General features: G+C 41.4%; 1 protein-coding gene across 4 annotated transcripts; it reads right to left on the reverse strand.

The window, feature by feature from the left end:
• Nucleotides 1–3417: 3417 nt before the first annotated feature.
• Nucleotides 3418–20353, reverse strand: kcmf1 (potassium channel modulatory factor 1). Of its 4 annotated transcripts, none has more exons than XR_008393727.1 (8): nucleotides 20152–20353; nucleotides 9858–10025; nucleotides 9629–9768; nucleotides 9230–9331; nucleotides 7373–7550; nucleotides 6645–6930; nucleotides 5315–5630; nucleotides 3418–4086 (listed from the first exon to the last, which is right to left on the reverse strand). XR_008393727.1 is itself a non-coding variant. In XM_017460669.3 (7 exons), exons 1-7 carry the CDS (start codon nucleotides 20165–20167, stop codon nucleotides 5369–5371), a joined length of 1152 nt encoding a protein of 383 aa, XP_017316158.1. In that variant the 5' UTR covers nucleotides 20168–20353; the 3' UTR covers nucleotides 5232–5368. The 4 variants fall into 4 exon arrangements, 1 of the variants encoding a protein (XP_017316158.1); XR_008393726.1 differs by lacking the exon at nucleotides 3418–4086 and adding an exon at nucleotides 4811–5005; XR_008393725.1 differs by lacking the exon at nucleotides 3418–4086 and adding an exon at nucleotides 4811–5199.
• Between the last annotated feature and the right edge of the window lie 1658 nt (nucleotides 20354–22011).

Genomic DNA, 22011 nt, shown 5'->3' on the forward strand with positions numbered 1-22011 from the left:
CAACCTCTACACCCAAGTACAGTTCTGTCTGATTTGTTCGGTGCGAAGGTTACACAGGAATTGTAACACAAACACACATTTTATATTTTATATATATATATATATATATATATATATATATATATATATATATATATATATATATATATATATATATATATATATATATATATATATATATACATATATATATATATAAATAAAAATAAAAGTCCCTCCGGGATTTTTCACAGAAATTAACGCAAAACCAACCAAACTCCACGATATTCGGAGGAGCTCGCAGTTTTTCTAAATTACGGCAGATTTGACTGAAGACACGTCACGTGACGTCAATACAACTCCAAAGCACTCTCTGATACACGTACGTCGAGCACGAGTACAGCTAAAAGGTCTCATTTACCAACAAACATCGCCGCGAAAGCCAGTTCAAGTAGTCCATCCATCCATCTTCTATACCGCTTATCCTTTTCAGGGTCACGGGGAAACCTGGAGGCTATCCCAGGGAGCATCGGGCACAAGGCGGGGTACACCCTGGACAGGGTGCCAATCCATCGCAGGGCACAATCACATACTAATCACTAAGCCACCGTGCGCCCCAGTTCAAGTAGTTTACAGCAAAAAAGGCAAAGAAAAGAAAAGCGGCAACGAAATCACAAAAAACTCAGTGAAATCATGTACGGAGTGATTTTATATCTATTTTGAAATCACTAAAAACTACTGGATTGAATCATTCTAGTATGATAAACTCTCATCGGAAAAATTTAATCAGTTTTCCCTTTACGCAAGAGTAACGCTCGCAGAACTACGAGACCTTCAGAAAGGATTATACTGCTTTTGTGCATTTTGGTGTCAAGTGACATGTTTTTTGCTGACATGAGGTGTGTTATGGTTCTTTCCGACACATGAGAACATCGCGACAAACTGACTTTGTAGCTTCGTGCGTCGCGTAACATTAATGATGCAGTTGAGCCTGAACGAAGGTGACCTTTCCAAAATATTCTCCGAAACATCTCGTGAACTCTGCAGGAACAAATATAACACCTGGTTTATAAACACTGAAGGACTTCACAGTCAGGTTACATCTGCTTTCAACATTAATGACAGCAGCTACGTTACTATACAAGTTGTGAATTGACCTCGGGCGAAAAAACGGAATATCACATAAAATATTTGCGAATAAAGCGCCGTCTCCATCCCGCGAGTCCGTGAGAACAAGATAGTCACTACTCACTCGCCGCCATTTTTACTTTTCTGAGCCAATTATCCAATCACATGATTTGTTGTAGACTTTTTTTTTTTAAAATGCAAATCAAGGAATTTACTCGGTAGATATGTTTTCCATCGCAGTTTATGCGCACGTTTTCTTACCGATTAATAAAAGTTACCCGTCTCGATTGAGCACACAAGTTTGTTTGTTTTTTTTTATGCAGGTTTTGGAGGTTTTATTCGCATCTGGTGTTTCCATCCAACATTTTTATTTTTATGCGAGATCCCAAAATTCACATTAAAAATACAAACATGGCTATTGACGAAGCGTTAAGAAGAAAATCCAGAGAAGAAAACAACCAAATTTTAACCGCAAAAGCCCGAGTGCACGCTGGTAGATCGAACAATAAGAAAACAAGTGACACTACAGTCCCGCCCACTTGTTTTTTATTGGCGCACAAGAGCGAAGCTCATGAAATCACAGGACACCGGATAAATGCTGCCCTCAAATCCGGTCAGAAATATCGTAATCGCGAGGTGAGCGCAATTCAACGTCACTGCGATGTCGTAATTATTACTCGGGAGTCGTATCCATAACCGAAAGTCACGGAAGACACCGGCATGAAGGCGCCACCTACAGGAGACTTTCAGATTGAAGTGGTGATTGTGCATGTTAATTGATCAGCTTTGTTTTCTTTTAGTAAGGTTGAAAAACCTTCCTGCTGAGAATGTAAACGCCCTCCTCCGTCCTTTCCCCTTCGGTGAACTGTCTTTTCTCCTGCTGAATTTTTACTCCTGACTCCTACCTTAGCTGAAACGGCAGCACAGCGTAAATGGTAAAATAGCAGCTCGACCGTAGATGCTGGCATCTCTGTATTTATATTTTCATTCAATCATCAGTCCCCTCCAGGATTTCGGGATTCCGCGATCGGAGAAACGAACGCAAAAATCGAGCAAACTTGGCAATATTTGGAGGAGCTTGGCAGATATTTCCACAGATTTGGGGTCAAGAAATGGCATGTGATGTCATCACAAAGCGCATTCAGCCAACGTCCTCTTTGATTCACGTGCGTCGAACATACGTACAGCTAAAAGATCTCGTTTAGCAACGAACATCACTGTGAAAGACGAGTCTTCTTGTTTTGTGCAACAAAAAAAAAGCATTTGCATCGCATTTGCATAATTTGCATCGCAAATTATGGGGGGGAAAAAAAAAGCCACTGAAGCGGGGGGGGGGGGGGGGGGGGGGGGGACTCCTGTACAGATGGATTCATCATTAGGAGGAAACCGGAGGAGATCCCGGAGGAGAAACCCACACAGACATTGGGGAAACAGTAACCCGGGTTTCAGGACCACACATTAGTAGGAGTTTGGTCAGCAAGTCAGTTAGAGGGGAAAAAAAAAAAATAGATAAATAAAAAAAATCATCACACAATCTTGTATCAGCAAAAATCTCCTCAACTGACTGAGGCTTTATTGCAACACTGAAAATGTCTTCAACATGTCAGGATGCTGCTGTAAATGTTTCTGTAGGTCTGTGCCAGCTGCTATGAAGGACTTACGCAGGTGTGATTGCTTCCCTTCAGTAGTGTCAGTTACAAGGATAGTGAAACGCATCCGAAGGTAATATAGGAGTATTTACTGGCGCAGGCTGCAGAAACTAAACCAGGTGCCGTTTGTTCAGACAGATTAATACTAATTCTGAAAAAGAAATCTAGCTCCATTACTTTTAAACCTGTGAGAGACAGGAAATGTGCAGATTAGATTTATCTGTATATTAATAGTATAATTAATCATTTTATTTCAAAAGTAAAAGGGAAGTAAAATGGCAAGTGATAATCATGCCACTAAGATTTCTGCTTCTTCTTCTTTTTTTTTTTTTAAGATTTAGTCGACATTTAATTCTAAATTAATCAGATGTACAATGTTCACATTTTAGTGGCAACAACGCAGTTCAAATTCAGACGTGAGGAAACGTCATGGCGTCCCTGTTACAATGAATCTGTACTTCTATTTCATTTAAAAGGCTTTGTAAAACCTTACAAAAAAATAATCAGAGCTGTAAAAAAAAAATAATAAAATAAAAAAAATTCACCTTGAATCCTAGCGGCACAAATCTCACATGATGGAGCGTTTCCCTCCTTTTCTTTATTCTTTTTAAAAACGACTACACATATAGACCACAGCTACAATGAGCGAGAGGACGATGGGTTTTATTTTCATCAAAAGCTGTGCGCCGTTTTTTATTGTAGTATTCTAAATTTACATTTAAAAAAAGAAAGTCTGCCCATGTCCTAGAACCATTATGAAAGTTAACGCACAAATTCAATATACATCTCATTGTATTTTACATTGAGGCTAAAAGTATAGGCATGGAGGTGGCATGACTCAATCACAAGGCTTAAAAAGAGAAAAAAAAAAAAGAGAAAAATAAAAATAAAAAAGAATCCAAAACAAAATAAAACCTGAATAAATAGAAGGTGCCTTCTTTTTTTTTCCCCATTTCATTTTTAGCACAACGGGGGAAAAAAAAACAAAAAAACGAGATTCATTCTTTCCTTTTTTTTTTTTTTTTAATAATGTAGAACAAAAACTATGTGGCAAAGTCTCCAGCACTCTTTCACCAACTGAAGAAAGAATTTATTTTTTGAGCTTTGTGAGTAGGAATGCTGATGCAGGCGCAGATTCCTCCTGTGTACAGTGATTTTAATCGGCCGGGGACATTTATATTTATTTATATATATATATATATATATATATATATATATATATATATATATATATATATATATATATATATATATATATATATATATAAAAGTAAAAGTGATCGTCTATCTGCACTCCGGCTCAGAGGATTCGTTCAGGGAGCAGCAGGTGCTATTGGAAGAAGCAGAGCAAGATGAAGCATGGAGAAGCTAACTGTTCTGTACAGGTGCAAAAGTTAGAAAGTACATCTGGTGATTACACAGTTTTCACGAAAACATCAACGTCTTTTTTAAACCAAAAAAACAAAACAAAATAAAAAATAAAAATAAAAAAAAAAAGACACCCCCCACTCCCCCCAAAACAAAAAAACCCAACGGGAGGCAGATTATATTTTCGCCTGTATAGATTTTTTTTAGTTCTTGAACAACAAAAAAACCAAAACAAAATAAAAAATGAAAGGCTATTGTATTAACTTGTATATTTTTCCCGTGGTTTTTTTTCCTTAGTTTTTTTTTTTTTTGCAGCACTGGGTATCAGGATATCACGGGGCACCTGAAAGCAGAGGGCGGGTTGGAGCGGAGACGGAAAGGTGCGTTGCTTTCTTATGAAGCAACTGCAGATTTCCAAATGTACGCTTATGCTTTTATTTCCTTTTTTATAAAATATTTAAATAAATTCTGATTCTATAATATTTCATAGACTCAAAACACTTTTGTTTTCAGTTCAAGTAACTCTTTTTAAAAAAAAAAAAAAAAAAAAAAAAAAAAAAAAAAAAAAAGTTTTAAAAAAAAGTAAAAAAAAAAATTAAAAAATTAAAGTACGCTTTGGGATTTTTGCCATTTTAATGACAAGGTCATTAAAAATCATGCACACTGCAAATAACCTCATGCAGTAGTTATGGTAAACCATCCAAGCACTTTTTATTAATTACTATTCATAAATACACACAGCAGCTTCATTAGAGAAGGACTCTGTCTTCAGTTTTAGAATGTGGAGTATTTATAAGGAGAGCCTTTTTTCTTTTCTTTTTTTTTTTGTTTTTTTGTTAGACACAGGAAGCTGAAGGTCTGCCACAGCTACCTACGCTCACCTGCTAAAGGAAAAAAAATTAGTCATGTGGAACTGATTATCATCAACACACACACACACACACACACACATACACTTTCATTGTCTCTTGCGCGCTCGCTAACTTCTCGCACACGCTTGTTCTTTTTCTCTCTCGCACACTTTCACCCTCTTTCTCGCTCTTTATGGATTTTTACAATGTAACAGGTGACAGACCTGAAAATCACCAAAAAAAAAAAAAGTAAGATAAAAGAAAAAAAAAAAAAAAAAAAAAAGGGAAAAAAAAAAAAAAAAAAAAGAGAGAGAGAGAGAGAGCTGTGTGTTTGCCCACCGTCATTGGCAGTTACAGCACAGAGGACATTGTCTGCGTGGTGGTGGGATATCATCAAAGAGGAGGAGGTGGAGGCTCTTTGCCTGCAGAGCTCTCCTTCAGGTTCAGGCTCTCCAGCGCCACGTCCAAAGGCATGATCTCCACGCAGCCCATGGCGCCGAAGTCGGCGAAGTCTCGCCGCTCATCCTCGTCGGAAGAAGAGCTCTCCTCGCGCATCAGCGTGGACAGCAGCAGCTCCTGCACAAACAGGCTCCGGTCGGCGCGCTCGCTCTCCAGAGCCTGACGCTCTGCCTCAGACATCTTCGGCTCGTTCAACCTGCGCGGACAGAAAGGAAGACGAGACGCCGTCAGAAACGCCTTACGCGATGGTAAGAAACTCCGTCTTAATATTAGCGAGAGGGTATTTACAGAAATACCTTGTCGCTACTATACTCTCTACCTGGCTGCTACGTCCATATATGGTATAAGCTGAATACCGTGTCATACTATGTTATGTTTACATTCAAAGCACGTTTTATGATAGTTATTGTTTTGCACTACCCGTTATATCGGACACGTCCATGCTAGAACCGCGAACTGTTCGGCGCTACACCGTCTTTTACCGTGCCTACGGTCCTGTTTTAGTAGTTCCTATACTGTCTTGTGCTGCTTGCACATGCTTTGCACGTGGACTTGACGTAAAAATGTCTAGGACTTATTTAGTTCTGTCTCGTCTCGTGTAGTCCTGTGTTGTTTTATGTAGCAGCACGATCCTGGAGGAACGTTGTGTACTGTACCAGCTGTATATGCTTGAAATGACAAAGCCACTCGACGTGAAGTGAGATTAAACTCTCAGTTCGTCTACACGGACCAGAGTCTTAATTGCACGCGTGTCAAGAGCGTAGACACGCGATCCTAAAGAACGGAGAGTCTACAAAGGAAGAAAAGGAGAAACGACGTCGGAAAGCTACATTTTGAAAAAAGTAGTGAGAACGAGCTCGTTTGTTCTCAGCAAAATGTTTCATTAAACTCCCATTTACTAAACGAATTTGGATTAAATGTATGAAATGAAACGGATGGATGGAGTGAGTCATGGCTGCATCTCACACACAGACTCACTCAAGTGGACGCATTACGCACGGAGCGTGTTTATCAGAAATCGTGATTCCAGAAACCGAAACCTCGTCTCTAGGAGGCTAGCCTTACGTTTCCTAATCCGTTTCTAGTGCTTTCTTTCTTTTAAAACATATTAGACTATTATTACTGCTAAAACTTTACACCTTCAGTTGTTATTTTTCCTTTCCGGGGACACAAATTCATCATCGGGTGTTTTGCGTGTCGACGTTCTCACCGTGTGAGGAGGAACTGGGAGCTGTGGGAGGCCATCGGGTTGCTCTCGGTTATGGCTGTGTTTGTCGCGGTGCTGGGCGGCGGCACGCTGGCGCTGATGTTGCTCGCGTTGCTGCGCTGGCGCGTGGCGTTGCGTGCCGTTTCCAGTTGCTGACGTGCCGCCTGCGCCTGCTGCCGCTCCAGCTGCAACTGCATCTGCAACTGCTGTAGTTGCGAGGCCGACGGGCCCGAAGGGTTCAGCTGGCCGCCTGCAGAGCGCCGAACGCCTGACAGCTGAGACAGCAGCTCTGAGACACGATAAACGAGATGAAATCAGTCAACAACAAAGCAATACGTGGGGGAATAAAAAAATATATATATATATATATATTTTTTTTAAACACTACACAAGCTTGAGCTTATAAATAAATAGTTAGGACTGGATGCCAAGTTAAATTAAAGGATTAAGACATAATTTAGAGTGTCAAGCAAAGTGCTTGATGGCATGGCTTCTTGATTAGTCACGGTGGATGATCACATGCTTAACCTCATCCTTGACTTTTTCTAAATATCAATTCAAATGCACTTCTCTCCATCACCAGCTCCATGTTCAGTTTTACCTGATCAAATGTTCCAGAAATGAATGAACAGCTTGTGCTTTTAAAATGTCAACAAAACAGCATAGAACCATGATTCTTTGTTTAAAACCAGGTTGTTACATTTTCAAAACCATAACGCCTGCACACACACCTGCTATAGGGTCCATAGCTTCCCGATTGCTCGGGGAGTAAGAGGAGCTTTGTGAGGATGAGAGCCCCCCGGTGGAGCTGCTGGTAAAGTGCATGTTAGTCCTCCGTGCCCGAGGGCCTCCCAGCCCACGCCCAGGGTGAAACATCCGGCGCACGTGCCGCACCCCGCTGCTCTCATCGTACACACATCACTGTTAAGGAAGAACGAGTGAAAACACACACAAAAAAAATAATAAAAAAAATCACACAAAACCACACATACACACGGAGTGCATGTCGCCTAAAACCACCTAAACCTGTGCACTCGTGATGGACAAGGAGACGACTACTCAAGTTAGGTTTTTGGGGCCTACATAGGGGGGGAATACCGCGAGTTTGGGGTGCCAATACTTTAATCTTCACAACGACAAACACAATGTTCTGTGCACACACACAGAATTCATTTCTATTCAGTGACTGAATCTCCCACAACAGCATGGTGTTAGATCCTACGTAGTGAACCTGTACAGTGAACAGGAATCTGGCCTGTGCGAGTGATTCCTGTGTGAATATGCAGGCTTGCGCATGGAAGAAGTGCTAAATTTGAGTTCAACACCAAGGAGAAGAAAATAAATAAATATAAAGGTAAATAAATCTGAATCAAATGCTGTAACATTACAAGCTCAAATATTTCAATTCATCTGAACACCAGTGTTGGCGAAGTTACTCAAAAAAATCCCACTACAGATTACTAATCACTATTTTAAAATTGTAAGCAGATTACTAATCACTTTAATTTCACGGTACTTTCAAAGCCTACAAAAATACACTACAAAGAGAAACTCTGAGGTCTTTCAGTCATTTTAGCACGCGTCGATGTACGACATAAGAAAACTTTTTATCATAAAACTTGCCTCGGGTGTTGTCACCGTTTGTAGGACGACCAGAGACGATAAAGTATCAACTTTTCTAACTAGGCTAGTTTGGTGTCGCTAACCAAGAGGAGGCGAAGCTGAGCTACCACTGTATGGGTTTAGCTGCTACAGCACCATGCAAAGTAAATTATCTTCCCTTATGCTCTGCTCATATCATGTTCACGTAAACTGGAACTCAGACATGTACACACCTTGTTTTCCTACTCAGCATCAGAGGATGTTACTGTTTACTTTCCCCTTTACTGGTTAATAAAAATAGGCATGTATCCATTTTCCCCCTCACACTGACTATGAGCTAGCGTTCGGTAGAATTGAGACCCGTCGGCCAATAAGACACGAGTTTTTCCACGCATTCTCCTGTAAACCCTGTCTGATCGGTCTCGCCTCCGTTCACTGAAGATATAAAAATAACAACACCGCCGTCTTGTTTTACAGACGTTCAGCTACGTAGTGACGGACCGCTCCGAGTGGAGAATTACTCGCGGCTAAAGACAAAATCTTCGGGGCAAAAATCGCATTTTACTTTATGTTGTTTTCTTAACAATAAATCTGTAACGCAAGTAACGTCATTTCATTGACATCAGTAGCTGTAATCAAATGACATCGATTTAAAATGTAACACGTTACATTACCGTGTCATCAGAATAGTGTCGGTCATTAGAATACAGTAACGGAGAGCGTTTACACTCAACTCTGCTAAACACAAAACAATCAAATCAATCGCTGCCTAGTTTGGGTTACTCGGCTTTAAAAAAAAAAAAAAAGGAAGGGAAAAAAAAAAAAAATCGATGTTTCTGCCATTAAACATTAATCTGGTGCTCTCAAGTAAAAGCAAAATCATTTCATGGACACAGCAGAGTGTTTATTTGAATACCCTTTTTTTGTGTACAAAGTTCTGCGTGCACACACACACACTCAAAATGTTAAAAGAAGTGAAAGGATATTAAATCTCTTGGTGCTCTGTGTTCAAGTGTGAGATGAGCAGCGAAGTCGTCCGTCACATGATTGGGGTCGCCTCCAGGCAAAGCTGCACATATGGGGCAGATCTGAAGACGAGGAAAGAAGAAAAGAAAGAAAAAAAAAAAAAAAAGAGAAAGAGGTAAGAAAGAAATTTTATAAACTGACTATACAGCTGAAGTAAAAATTGTTCAGAGTGTTTATAGCATGTTGAGAGATGGCGACTAAGGAGAAAATCAGGGCGGCGGGGGGGTGGTAACTTTTTCATAATCTGATCGGTCAATCATGTATGCGGAAGAAGAGGGCAAATGTAGCTTTCCTCCGAATGGAAAGTTTCCTCCCTGGGTTGGTGGCTAATCTGGATTTGGCACTGTAAATACACTCACCACCTCTGTGGTAGTCTCTGCATGCTCCGAGGTGACGTGTTCCTGTAGAGACGTTTCTGTGTAACCCATTTTGCCGCAGTATGGACAAGTGAACGACTGGGGCTGCTCTACTGAAAACGCTTCTCCGCCATAATACAGATCTGCAGACAGACAGAGAGACAGACAGATCATTCCCATCATGTCGTCATTACGCCCAAGCCGAGAACCTGTACCCCTATCCTACCCTTACCGAAGTCTACCCTGGTTAGTATGCACTGCATGGGGTGTTCCGTGGTGTGTCGGGTTGTGGTGGCTCCACTTTCGTAACACGACGCGCACAGGTCGTAGTCGTAGCAAATTAAACACTTGTATCGGCGCCCCCTGAAGTTCCCTTTTAAACACGCGTCACAGCTCACACCTGCAACACAAAAGAACACACACGGTTATACAGTCGCAAGTCTGTTACTGGATGCGTTGCGGTTCTTCTCGTAATATTCTCACATCAGATTTTACCGTCTCAAGCCGCGCCGCAATCGCATTTTTATTGTGAACACGTTGCGACAGGCTGCGAGAAAAGAAAAAGTTGGAAATAGTAGTAGCGTGATGATGAGAGTAATTATTTTTGCACTATATATTCTTCAGAATCTGTCCGGAGGAGTCAGGGCACAGGAGAAGGTCACGCGGCACTGATTTATTTAATTCATCATTAACCGAAGTGAAGAAATGAGCAAGAACTTCTACACGGTTGTAGTTTACATCTTTGAAAAGCTGTGATTATAACATGTCTAGAAAGTCGTCCTGAACTCAATAAAGTAATGATAACGCTTCCTGGTACACTTTTGTATCAAACTGCTTAGGGGCGGGGCTTCGTATGAGCTCAGACAGTGAGGCCACAACATTTGCTCTGCATCTTTGAACATTTAAAGGATACAACATGGCAACCGGAAACATTAACCCAGAGAACTTGGACATTTTCATCAGTGTGTTTTCCCCCCCATAGTAATAGTGCAGTATAATGAGGGATGTGTGGTAAGGGGTTGCGTTTGGAACTGTACATGCAAATAGAGCTGTTTCCAATTTGCATATTCATGCAAATTCATAGATCCTGTTTTTTTTTTATATATATAAGGTTAAAGCTATTAATCGGTTTTGCCGATTAACTTGCACCGATAACCAAACGCTGGAACTGTCAGTTATCAGCAAATATCCACACCGATAGTTTTTCCCCAGTCACTTCCGTTGCGTGAGCGGCTGAGACGGGTCAGCTGTCATTAAACAGCACAAGAGCGGCCTCTAGAGGAGAAATAAAAACCATCATCGCCCAATTTTGTTGTGTTATTTGAAGAGTTTTTTGATTCATTTTGAAGGAAGATCAACATCACATGATAGCGCAGAATGGGACTCCTGGTGCTCTGGTTTCTGCTCAGCCTGTTAGCATAGTTATCCTAGCCTCATATAAAACTTCCACCTTAACACTTACTTCCGGATAACACCGAGGTGCACGTCTGACGAACCGAGCTCCTGCTCTGAGGACTCTCACCGTCCTCCCCAGAGCCGACATTTTAACAGAAACCATGAAAAGTGGACCGTCAACAAAATGTCCCATTTCTTCTTTCCCGCTGTTCAAGCACACACACTGTACATGCGCATTACAAGTCTCTCGCAGCTTGTTTCTCCGTAGTTCGCCCGGACTTTTATTATTTTGCAAAGCTTACACACAACAAGAAGCCAAAATAAATCCCACACCGACAGCGGACATGCCCTATTTTCATTCACAAGCTCCTCGGCAGGCACCGAACTCATTCTTTTGCGTTCAGATAAAAGGAGGGGAGGTTTACGAAGTGTTTAGGAGACAAGTCGGCAACTGCTGCAAAAAACTAAAGTAAAACAACTCAACGGAACAGTCGGCTAGATTTTAAAAAGTGTCAGTATATATAACGGTATAATCAAGTTATTTGCAGCTCAAGACCTCTCGCTGTATTGAGCAGAACATTCAGCAAAAAATGATATGTTTTCCATTCATTTTCCATGAAATGAGGATGAATATCTCTGGCTAAATATGCTATCCAAATATCTGTACGTGATAATGAAAGGATGTTTGTTTAACTAGTAACGCCGCACACGGCTGCATCAAACTACCCTGTCGTTGATGATTTTCTCATCACGGCACGCCCCGTCATGTTCTATTCCTCTTACACCACTATGACATCACAAAATCGTCAAAATTTTGTTGGATTAACGACGTTCACGCAATCCCACCAGCCTCGCAGAGGCGAAGCTTACGTATTAATCCAGATAAATGTGACAATGCGTCTTTTTCCGTACGTTTTGGCCTTCCCTCCACATCGAGACGGCGCTTTGGTCCAGCGAAAATCTGAGCTTTTCGGAAAAACGCGCTCCCAAGTGGATCAATTTGAAAACCCCGTTTCTGCGATGTAGGTAGGACCGAGAAAACGGAGATATTCAAAAACGACGACGTGTTTTTAGCCACGTGACCTATTTGACTCCAAATAAACGAGACGATGTGAACGACGATGTACTGCTGTGGTTGTACCTGCTATCCAGACTGACAGCTTTGTTAAAGATTAAAAGATCGCTCCGCACATCCTTCAGACTGCATTTTTAAATAAACCCCCTGACGCAAACGACACAGGCCGAAGCTTCTTACGCTTCCAGACGTTTCGGTGCGGATGAGAGATTTCTGGAAAACGTTTAGAGTGTAGACGGAAAGCGTTTTTAAAATGTAAACGCAGTTTTCAGATCGATCCGGATTAACGTGGACGCAGCTTTAGAATAAACTGACCCTCAAACCATGGCACGGTAGCACTTTTGCTTTCCTGATACCGAAACCTCGAATATCAGATGATACCGAAACCCGTACGTTAGTTTTCTTTAAAAGCGTTTAAATTTTTTTTAAAAACTTGAAGCACTTCAATTAAACTCGCACAAAAATCGCTAACATTGCGATTATAATAAATATAATAAAGTATAACGCATCAACAATAATTTCAGTCATCTCTTTATACGAAACCTGTTTCACGTCCAGTTCCAAAACATAAATTATTTTCCAAATACAAATCTATTTGATTATCTACTCGTCACGTTTTATCCGATATCCGATCAATCGTTTGCTGCAATCGGCACATACTGGGCATCAGATCAGTGCCTTCTCTAATACTTACTAACCTAGCGAATGAAGTCACAAATGAAAGCTCAGTATAAAAAAGAAAAGCATCACTAAGTATCGCAGCACGTAAAGCTCTTTTTAATTTGCAAACCTGAGCTACCTGATTTGCGTCTGCTGTCGTTTAAATGAAGGGTGCTCAATGTGACCGGAGCTGCGTTCGCTCTTTTTCGCCCCGCGAACTTCATATCTGACTTCTTGCTCCTGTGCAGGACGGTAAAAAAAAAAACCCCAAACACAGCTCTCTGCATCAAATTACTCACATGTTGCTTTTCTTTTCGCTTTGGGTCACACACTGGCTGTGATGAGCAAAGAAAAAAAATAAAGTAAAGCAAAAGGAAAAGAAACACGACGGACGAAGGGCGATAAAGTGTGACACCTGTCTCTCTGTCTTTCTTCAACTCTGGCATGTGTCCTACACGTGTCCTATATATAACCAGCACAAAACATATGCTGCCGTGTCGACCACGCATGGAACGCGGGCGAAAAGATCACGCTCAACGCCAAGGAAATTTCAGACAACGGCATTGTCTTTGAACCCGGTCGCGTGCCAATGGCATCCCACGGACACAAACAGAAAACGGAAAAAAATGAATAAAAATCAAACCTTGGAAGATTAGCCTTTGGTTGAGTTCATTTAGCCGTAGACAAGCTAAATACCAGAGAGGAAATGTAGACCGCCGCTTTAAAGGACTATCCACACGACATCGTCCTTCATCACAAATGGAGTCGATTTGGTATCTGAAGTTTGTACTGGTTTTACACGGCTAATACAGCTACACACAAATATCATCTGGCTCAATATCCAAATCAAACTAAACCTATCATCATCAGAGTCCAAATCTGTCCTCAGAATTTAGTCTAGAAGTGGACCGATAGAGGATTTTACCGATAACTACGTTGGACGATGCCTGCCGAAAACCGATTAATCGACCGACAGTTTGTAAAAGTAAAATAGTGCTGAACTTTTATTACAAAAAAAAAAACCCTGTACTTTTATTTTTAATGAAATAAATATGTAAATATTAATATATGTTAACTATTAAAAATATTAATGTACATAAAAGATATACATCCAAACTGAACCACAAAGTAACACTCCAAATAACAACTATATAGACATCCAAAATAAATCAAAAAACACCTGAAATAGCATGACAAATTTGGTCAGCGAGTTGGTTTTTATTTCGCCTCTAGAGGCCACTCTCGTACTGTATAGCGGACAGCGGACCCTTCTCAGCTGCTCACGCGACGGACGCAACCAACCATCGGTGTGGATTTTTGCCCATAACCGACCGACCGAACTCTACTTTATTCCACATCTCCTACCAGAGTCTGATGTTTCTGAGGAACGGCACCAAACTACATGCTGGGGAAAAAAAAAGTGATCCGGAAACTTTAAAACGTTCATTATTTTTTTTTAGCTCTGTGATGCTGATTTCATAGAGAACTGTTTTTTTTTTTTTAAAAAGTCAGAAATCACATACTCAAGTGTGACATAGTGAACAACTGGACAAAAGCCTCGGTCCTCATTATCCTAAACGTCCTCAAAGCCCAACCCTCAGACATCATGTCTTCGCTTTCATTTCCCCTCAGACTACACCTTTAGGTTCAAGAGACCGTAGCACTGGTCTCTTAAGAAAGCCTTCATAACACAAGCACATGGAGGCCTAGTACAAGTACTAGCATGAACAGTTAAGCTAGAAGACTTCAGGCTATTCTGTGAACTGAAAGCATCAAATCCTTCAATTCAATCATTGCGCCACAAAGTCTTTTTAAAAACTGAGGTGTATTTACTTTCTAAACGATTATGCGATTATCTTTGGCGTTACACACAGTCCTGTTAACTGCCGAAAGGAACACGGCCGTTCGACCCTGGCTCACGAGCCAGACTTCCAGCGCCCGAGTAAGAATCTGGCGTGTTGTCAATAAGCACGGCCAAGACCCGCCTTCTTTCACAGAGTCGATTTGATTGACACGGCTGATCCACAGACCTTTTCTCATGGCCCGTCAGCAAACACACGAGATTTTCTCGTATGCAGACCACCGACTGCTTCAAAAACAAACAAACAAAACTCTAAAAACAAGACGCTGTGACGTCTAAACAAAGCATACATGAGTACAGAGAGAAGCCTTGAAGGTTCTGAAGCTTGAGGCCAGAAAAGAGTGCAAACGAGATCAGGCACGCACACACAGTCCTCATGCGGAGACTACTAAAGGCCTAATCTTAATATTAAGCAATACAACAATACTACGGAAAAAAAATATTCCAAAAAGTAAAACTGGTTTCAGATCTGACGCCCAAATAAATAAATAAATAAATACTGGAGTAAAAGTTTAAACGCATCTTAAGGTTTGGATACACTAGGATGTATAACATATGATCCCACACTAACTACTGGGGACCACACGAGTCTTTCTCTCAGAGGTCTATCTATTGCTAGAGAGTCTGGTATGCTTCGCTATGCAACGAGCAACTACACAAATTTCCAGAATTCAACCGAATCCCCTTTTCCCACTTCTAACAAAACTCTGGACTGACTTTTAAACATGTGAGCGCATGAACTTTTAATCCTTTATCTTCCCCAGAAAAGCTTGTCGCATCACAGCGTCCTAAAGTTTCAAACTGTTGCACCACCAATCAGATCGCAAGCCTGTGACCAGCCAAGTTTACAAGAAATATCCAGCGCTCATGATATAACGTCCTTTTACTTGTTTCTGAATGGAACTAAACACCAAAGACTCTCTCATTAAAACAAGAGGCAAAAGAAAAGAAAAAAAAGAAAGAAAGAAAAAAAAACCCACCAACTCTGATTGATTTGAGGTTCCACCTTAAATCTACGACCCATATTTACCCCACGTCAACTTTCCTGCCAGCTCGAATTCTTTTCCTCTCCAGCCAAAAACGCCAGGCCAACAATTACCATCATCAAAAACTTATATTTACTGTTTATACACACTCGAGTTTCATTGGCTGTTGATGGACTTTGTCTATATTTGAGTCCTTAAGTAGCTTTCGCTACTAAATGACTAGAATCCAGAGGAAGATCCTTAAAAATGTTTAATGCTGACCTGAAAATGTCAATAACAGAAATTCTCCAAAAAAAGAATCCAGTCTTGGATGAAACAGTAGAGAAACAATTTCCAAATATGACTTGTAGCTTTAATCACGGTCCAGGATGCGTCATGGAGCCCTGGCTGAAACATTCCTAAGAGTTTTGAACATGGGCGAAAGTGACACGCGGGATAACGCGATCGTGGAAATGAACACAAAAAAAATGTTTAAAAAAAAATCAAGCGAACGGCGAAATATTCAGAGGAGCTTGCGATTTTTCAAAATTACCGCAGATTTGGGCCAAGACACGTCATGTGACGTCATCACGACATGTATTTAGTCAAAGCCCTCTTCGATTCACATGCGTCGAACATGAGTACAGCTAAAAGGTCTCGTTTACCGACAAACATCACTGTGAAACACAAAAGAAAGATCGCGTGCAATTGCAATTTCGCGAATTCTTTTTCTGCAAAAAAAAAAAACCCCACACACAATAATCACTGCAAATTTTGAAAAAAAGCCACAGCAAGCCATTCACAGACTGTAAAATCAAGTCGCCATGATATGAAATTGTTCCAGGACCATGATGCTTGTGCATCATGCATCTAAATATCATTAGAGTGATATTTGTAAGGAAAATCCGAAGAGCGGTTGTTCTTCAGGTGAAGGAGAACGTCAGTGCAGGACGTGATAAGACCGCTAGAAAGAAAACCCACAACTACACAGAGGAACATGATAGTAAGTTTGCATTGCATGGAACCCTCAAGCAGATCTGAGAGGTGTAAAAACCACAAGGCCTGGTCTACAGAGTTGCGGGGGGTGTGATCTGGTCAGACGAGTCATCCTTCACCAAAGTGGGGGAGTACGATTTTGACATTACACCTGATCCAGCTCCTCCTACCTGGGCGGAGTCCGACCAAAGCTCCGATGGTGGAGACGACTCAGTGTGTTTCAGGCTAGATAAATATGTTTGTTGTTCCGTGTTGTACAACATCTCATGGGTCAGGGGTTAGTCATTAGTGTTAGGGCGTATACGACCAGTTGGATCAGGTCCAGCACTTTTAGTTCTTCACCAAGGAGTATCTCTCGACTTGCCTGCTCAAAAGGACGCGTCACTGCAAATCAATACAAAGTTCTTCCGACTAATCACTTGATGTTATGATGCACCATTTCTATCATGAAGGGAGTGGTCTCTTCCAGGATGACTCCACCCCCATCCACGGGCTCAATGAATTGCTTGATGAGGATGAGAATGATCTAAATTGTATACTACGGCCTTCACAGTCAGCAGATTTCAACCCGATTAGAACACGTACGGTAAATTTTGCCATATGGTCATGACTGATAGGCAGAGGGAATCTCTGTTGAAAGAACGGTGTTCATCACGACAGTACGGTTCCAGAGGTGAGGTAGATTTTACCGATAACTAAGTTGGGCAGTACCTGCCGATAACCAATTAATCAACTGATACTGAATGAAAGCATGAGTCACGTAATGAAACACTTCAAATAACAACAGAGACATCCAAAATAAATCAAAAAACACTTCAAATAACAACAAAATTTGTCAGTGAAGGTTTTTAATTTCACCTCTAGAGGCCGCTCTCGTACTGTATAATGACAGCAGACCCTTCTCAGCCTCTCACGCTACGGACGCAAACCAAAATAACTATCGATGTGGATTTTTGCCCATAACCGATAGTTCCAGCAATCGGCAAAACTGATCAATTGGTTGACCGCTATTCCAGAAACATGTACGACCTCTGCCTAAACACAGTGACGCTGTTCTGGCGACACACTTTACGTTGGCTTTTCCTTTAATCCGTCAACTCTCTGTATACAATCAACCTCGGGGAGACATTTTAAATACCGTCTTCACCGTCCTTGATCAATCATTGATGAACATCTTCCTGAAATTCCTTTCTCCCGACACCTGCCTCGGATGCAACAATACAAAAGCAAATATACGTTGCGTCTGGCGGACCAATAACGACTAATAAACATTAAAGATGCCAGAGCATCACACCTCCAGGATGCCACATCACGTAATTATGAACAGTTCTGGTAAGAAGCGGAGTAAGAGTGTAACATATCTGGATAAATATATGCTACTGCCAGTTCCATTGTGTACGTGTACATTTCCATTGTGTACGTGTGTGTGTGTTTGTACAGATTACGACACACTCACACTTTCCGTCACATGAACATCTCCTCGGCTGCCATGTGATGTCTGCTTTCCAAACGTATTAATAACAGACTGTTTACACCATCACTCCAAATCATGTTTTATCCACTCCAAGAGGGAAGCTGCAAATTATCCGATTTTGCCTATAATTTGATTAACACGTTTACACGCACTTCAATAATCTAAAAATGGCCAAAAACTCCCACTCTATACAAGTCACTTAACCTATAAACATATTGTTCAGTATGTCTTTAAATGAGGTGGGTTACTTCTTAAGTCAAGCCATTAAACTACTCGAAGTAATTTCATGGACTATTTCATCCACTTTTATCGAGTAGTGTTCTTAATAAACACAATATTCAGTTATAAATTAAATGTTGGTTATTTTTTGTGCGGTTCTTATGGCTGCTAATCCTCTTTACGCGCCATACAAACTATTTTAAAACAGGCCGAGATCAGGTCCATCTCAATCTGTGGACATATAGAAAAATGACTACAAATTCACAGTATACATGCACGTAATCACCACAGGCTCTTCCAGGTGATTTCCAAAGATGTCGGAATTTGTTGTTTACATCGCTCGAATAATCAGATTACTGACATGCATGTAAACTTAGTCAAGGGAAACTTCAAAACATAAAACTCAGACCAAATTTGGGAATGGCCTCCGTCTTCACAATATACACGCTTAACACCTGTCTATCGGATTCCTGATTGTGACCTTAATCCAATTCAAGATTTAAGCCCTCACAATGAGTCGTTTACACGACCGCCTTAATAATCCGAATTGTCCAAACCGGATTAGCGTGATTAATCCGAGTATACGCACGCTTAACGGGCGTCTGTCGGATTTCTAGGAACGAGATCAGATTACCACCTTAATCCGATTCGCAACATCGTTCCGTGTTGTCTCTACACCGCTCGAATAAGCCGAATTACACGAATAAGATTATTTGTGCGCGTGTAAACACGCTTAACGGGGATTTTGAGTAAAATAACAGATAAACAGTCCTGTGTGAATGTTTAAACGTTTAAAAAGAGTAGAAAAAAAAGAAAACACTGATGAATTATAACCTGAGGAAACTCTTCAAACTTTGAAGTAACGACTTGACTTTTCCGTTCAGACAACACTTCAGGTTATTATGACTGCTCACCTTATAAACCAGTTTGTTAGTCTGAACGGTAAAAAAAAACCCCATTAGAGGTAAGCTAATCAGTCAGGTAAAGTTAGCTAGCATGTCTCCCAGATTAGAGATACACCTTGACGGTCATACAACTTGGTTGTAACTAACATATTAAGTAACATATTGCTCATTTAGATTTTGGGTAACACGTATGAAACGTTTTAAGGGAATTATACTCGACGTGTTTATAGCTAATTCGTCACTTATTCGTCTTGCTAACTAACACGCCAGGTGTAGCCTAATGCTAATTCCAGACGTGCAAGTCATTCACTTTTACAGCACTTAGAGATAGCGTGACTGAAGGCTAAAGCTAGCTAACCTGAGCTGAGCTGAGCTACATGAGCAGCAAAGGGCGGCCCAGGTTCATCTGATTCACCGCCACATACCGGCGACTAGCCCGGCTTAATTTAGCTAGCGTGGCTAAGATTTGCTGGATCATCCTGCTTTAGTGGCATAGCTTTATTTCAAGGAGAAAAGCAAGACGTTATTTCTGAAGAACTGCTCCTAAAGCAGGGCCTCGATGACACTGCAGTCACCTCTGAAGTCTCGGAAGAGCTAATAATTTCCCTCCGCTGTCTCCGGTTCGCCCTCTAGACCAGGCCAAAGCCAGGGGCGCTCGCTAAGCTAGCAAGCGTTAGCATGCTAAACAAGGTCCTAGCTATCACACGGCAAGAAGGCGGCGGGCGAACCGACTGACAGACACGGGCTCTTGTCTGAATTCTGATATTCTAAACAACGGGTTTATGAGAGTGACCGGAACATTATAGAGGAGGGAACGAAGTGAAGTTAAATAATAATAAAAAAGATTGCAAAATTCATGGCGGCGGCCATCATGAGCCTTTCCCAATGCATTTCAATACAAAACATGGCAACCCGCGGCTGCTAAAAAAATTCTTTTTACGCAGCAATCGACTGTGTTTTTTTTCTCTCTACCTACCTTCATGTCGGGACATCCTACAGACAATGACACAGCCCCCACCTCGGGCTCCCTGACACGTATTTACAAGGAAAGATGCCGCTAAAAAAACGAAGTAAAACTGTTGGAAACGCGGTCTCTTTCCTATTTTCTCTTGAAGATGGATCCGCGGCTTCCACTTCTTCCTTCCCCCTCCCCGCCTGTCATGAGCCGCCGGTGACGGAGCGCATACACCCGGATAGACCTGCAGGGGGCGCCAGAGGCAACAGACAACTTTCTTCTTCTCGAGCGCTGATTAAACGGCGGTAAACTTCAAGTGCGCATGAGCACAGATTACGTGGTTGGGGCCAAAAGTTTGTGGACACCTGGCCATTACGACTCGTGTGTGCTTTTAAAACATCCCATTCCAGATTTTTCTCTTATAATGGAGCGTGGATGTGGGATTTTGTGCTCATTCGGCCACAAGAGCATAAAGCTACATTCGCACATAAAGAGAATGGAGATCATTCATTTTCGATGGCTAGGTTTACATGCGACTAAATAATCCGATAGTAATCCGATTGATCGGACTGAAAATCCTTCATGTAAAAACCTTTATCGATCCGATTGCGCCCGACCCGAATGAAATTTCGATCAGGTCGGAAGGGGTGGTTATTCCTTTTCTAATCCGATTGGGAGGGGAAAAAATGGCCATGTAAACGCTCGAATCAGATTATTTCCTCAATGAGATTTGAAAATACCTTCTGTACACACGCAGTGCAAAGGGGCGTATGTTCACGTCTTACGTCTTAAACGTGGCGTCCGGTGGAAAGAACCGGTCGATGGAGGAGACAAAATATTTGTCGAACATACTAAAAGACAAAATCGAGTGACCGAGTTGGAGAATGAACGTTCGTAATAACGATCTCTTCAAATAAGTGTTTAAGGAAATGCAGTTTGGAGGATTCAGTCTGTCAATTTAAATTGAGTAAGATTTGAGGGGGAAAATGTTGCTGACATATGTTTATATATGTCAACAAAGCAACAAAAAAAATCCTATTAGGTCACTTGGTGTCACGTCCATGGCTTTCTTTCTCCGCTATTGCATGGTTGGCATGACGACTGACGCTGTAAGCTTCGTTCAGAATACATATAATGCACATATAAACAAATATTTGAATGGGATTGCAATGTTTAGGGTACATATAAACAGATCTGCAAACGGATTGAATTCATTCGGATTGAAGGAAATGGGTGCATGTAAACATAGCCACTGAGAGCTGGGGTATTCTGGCGATATAAGCGACAGAGACCGTTGGTGATTAGATGCGGGTGTAGCGAGAATAGTTTAACTTTATGCAAATTTGGAACGACTTGGTGCAGCGACTACCAATGGGAGTGAAGACAGTAGAGCGCACATGATGCGTGATCCGCCATGTTGCCAATTGTCCCAATCGTTCTGTGGACCCAGACAGTACGGCTCTTTAGCTTTTGCAGCAGATAGATGGCCGTAATGGCAAAGAGCTCACACACACTGCTACTCCTACATCTCGTAGGGTATGATGTATATGTACACTGGTGAATTTTATATACAAACTCTCTCCCTCCAGAACGTTTCATTTCAGTGGCAAGAAAACTGGTTTGTTGTCGAAAGTGGAATGCTACTTGTGCCACCAAATGATAAATGTTACTATGGCAACCGGTAGTAGGAACGCCTACTGGCGACCTAGTGCAGCGATAAAATCATTGTATGTGTGAACGTACCTTTAGTGAGGCTCTGTGCAGGAAACTCGACTTCTTCCACTCCAGCCTTGGAAACTCATGGAGCTCACTTTGTGCACAGGGTGTCGTGCTGGAACAGGTTTGGGCCTCTTAGTTCCAGTGAAGACAACTAGTAAACCA

The sequence above is a fragment of the Ictalurus punctatus genome, chromosome 28, assembly GCF_001660625.3.
Source record: "Ictalurus punctatus breed USDA103 chromosome 28, Coco_2.0, whole genome shotgun sequence".
NCBI lineage: Eukaryota > Metazoa > Chordata > Actinopteri > Siluriformes > Ictaluridae > Ictalurus > Ictalurus punctatus.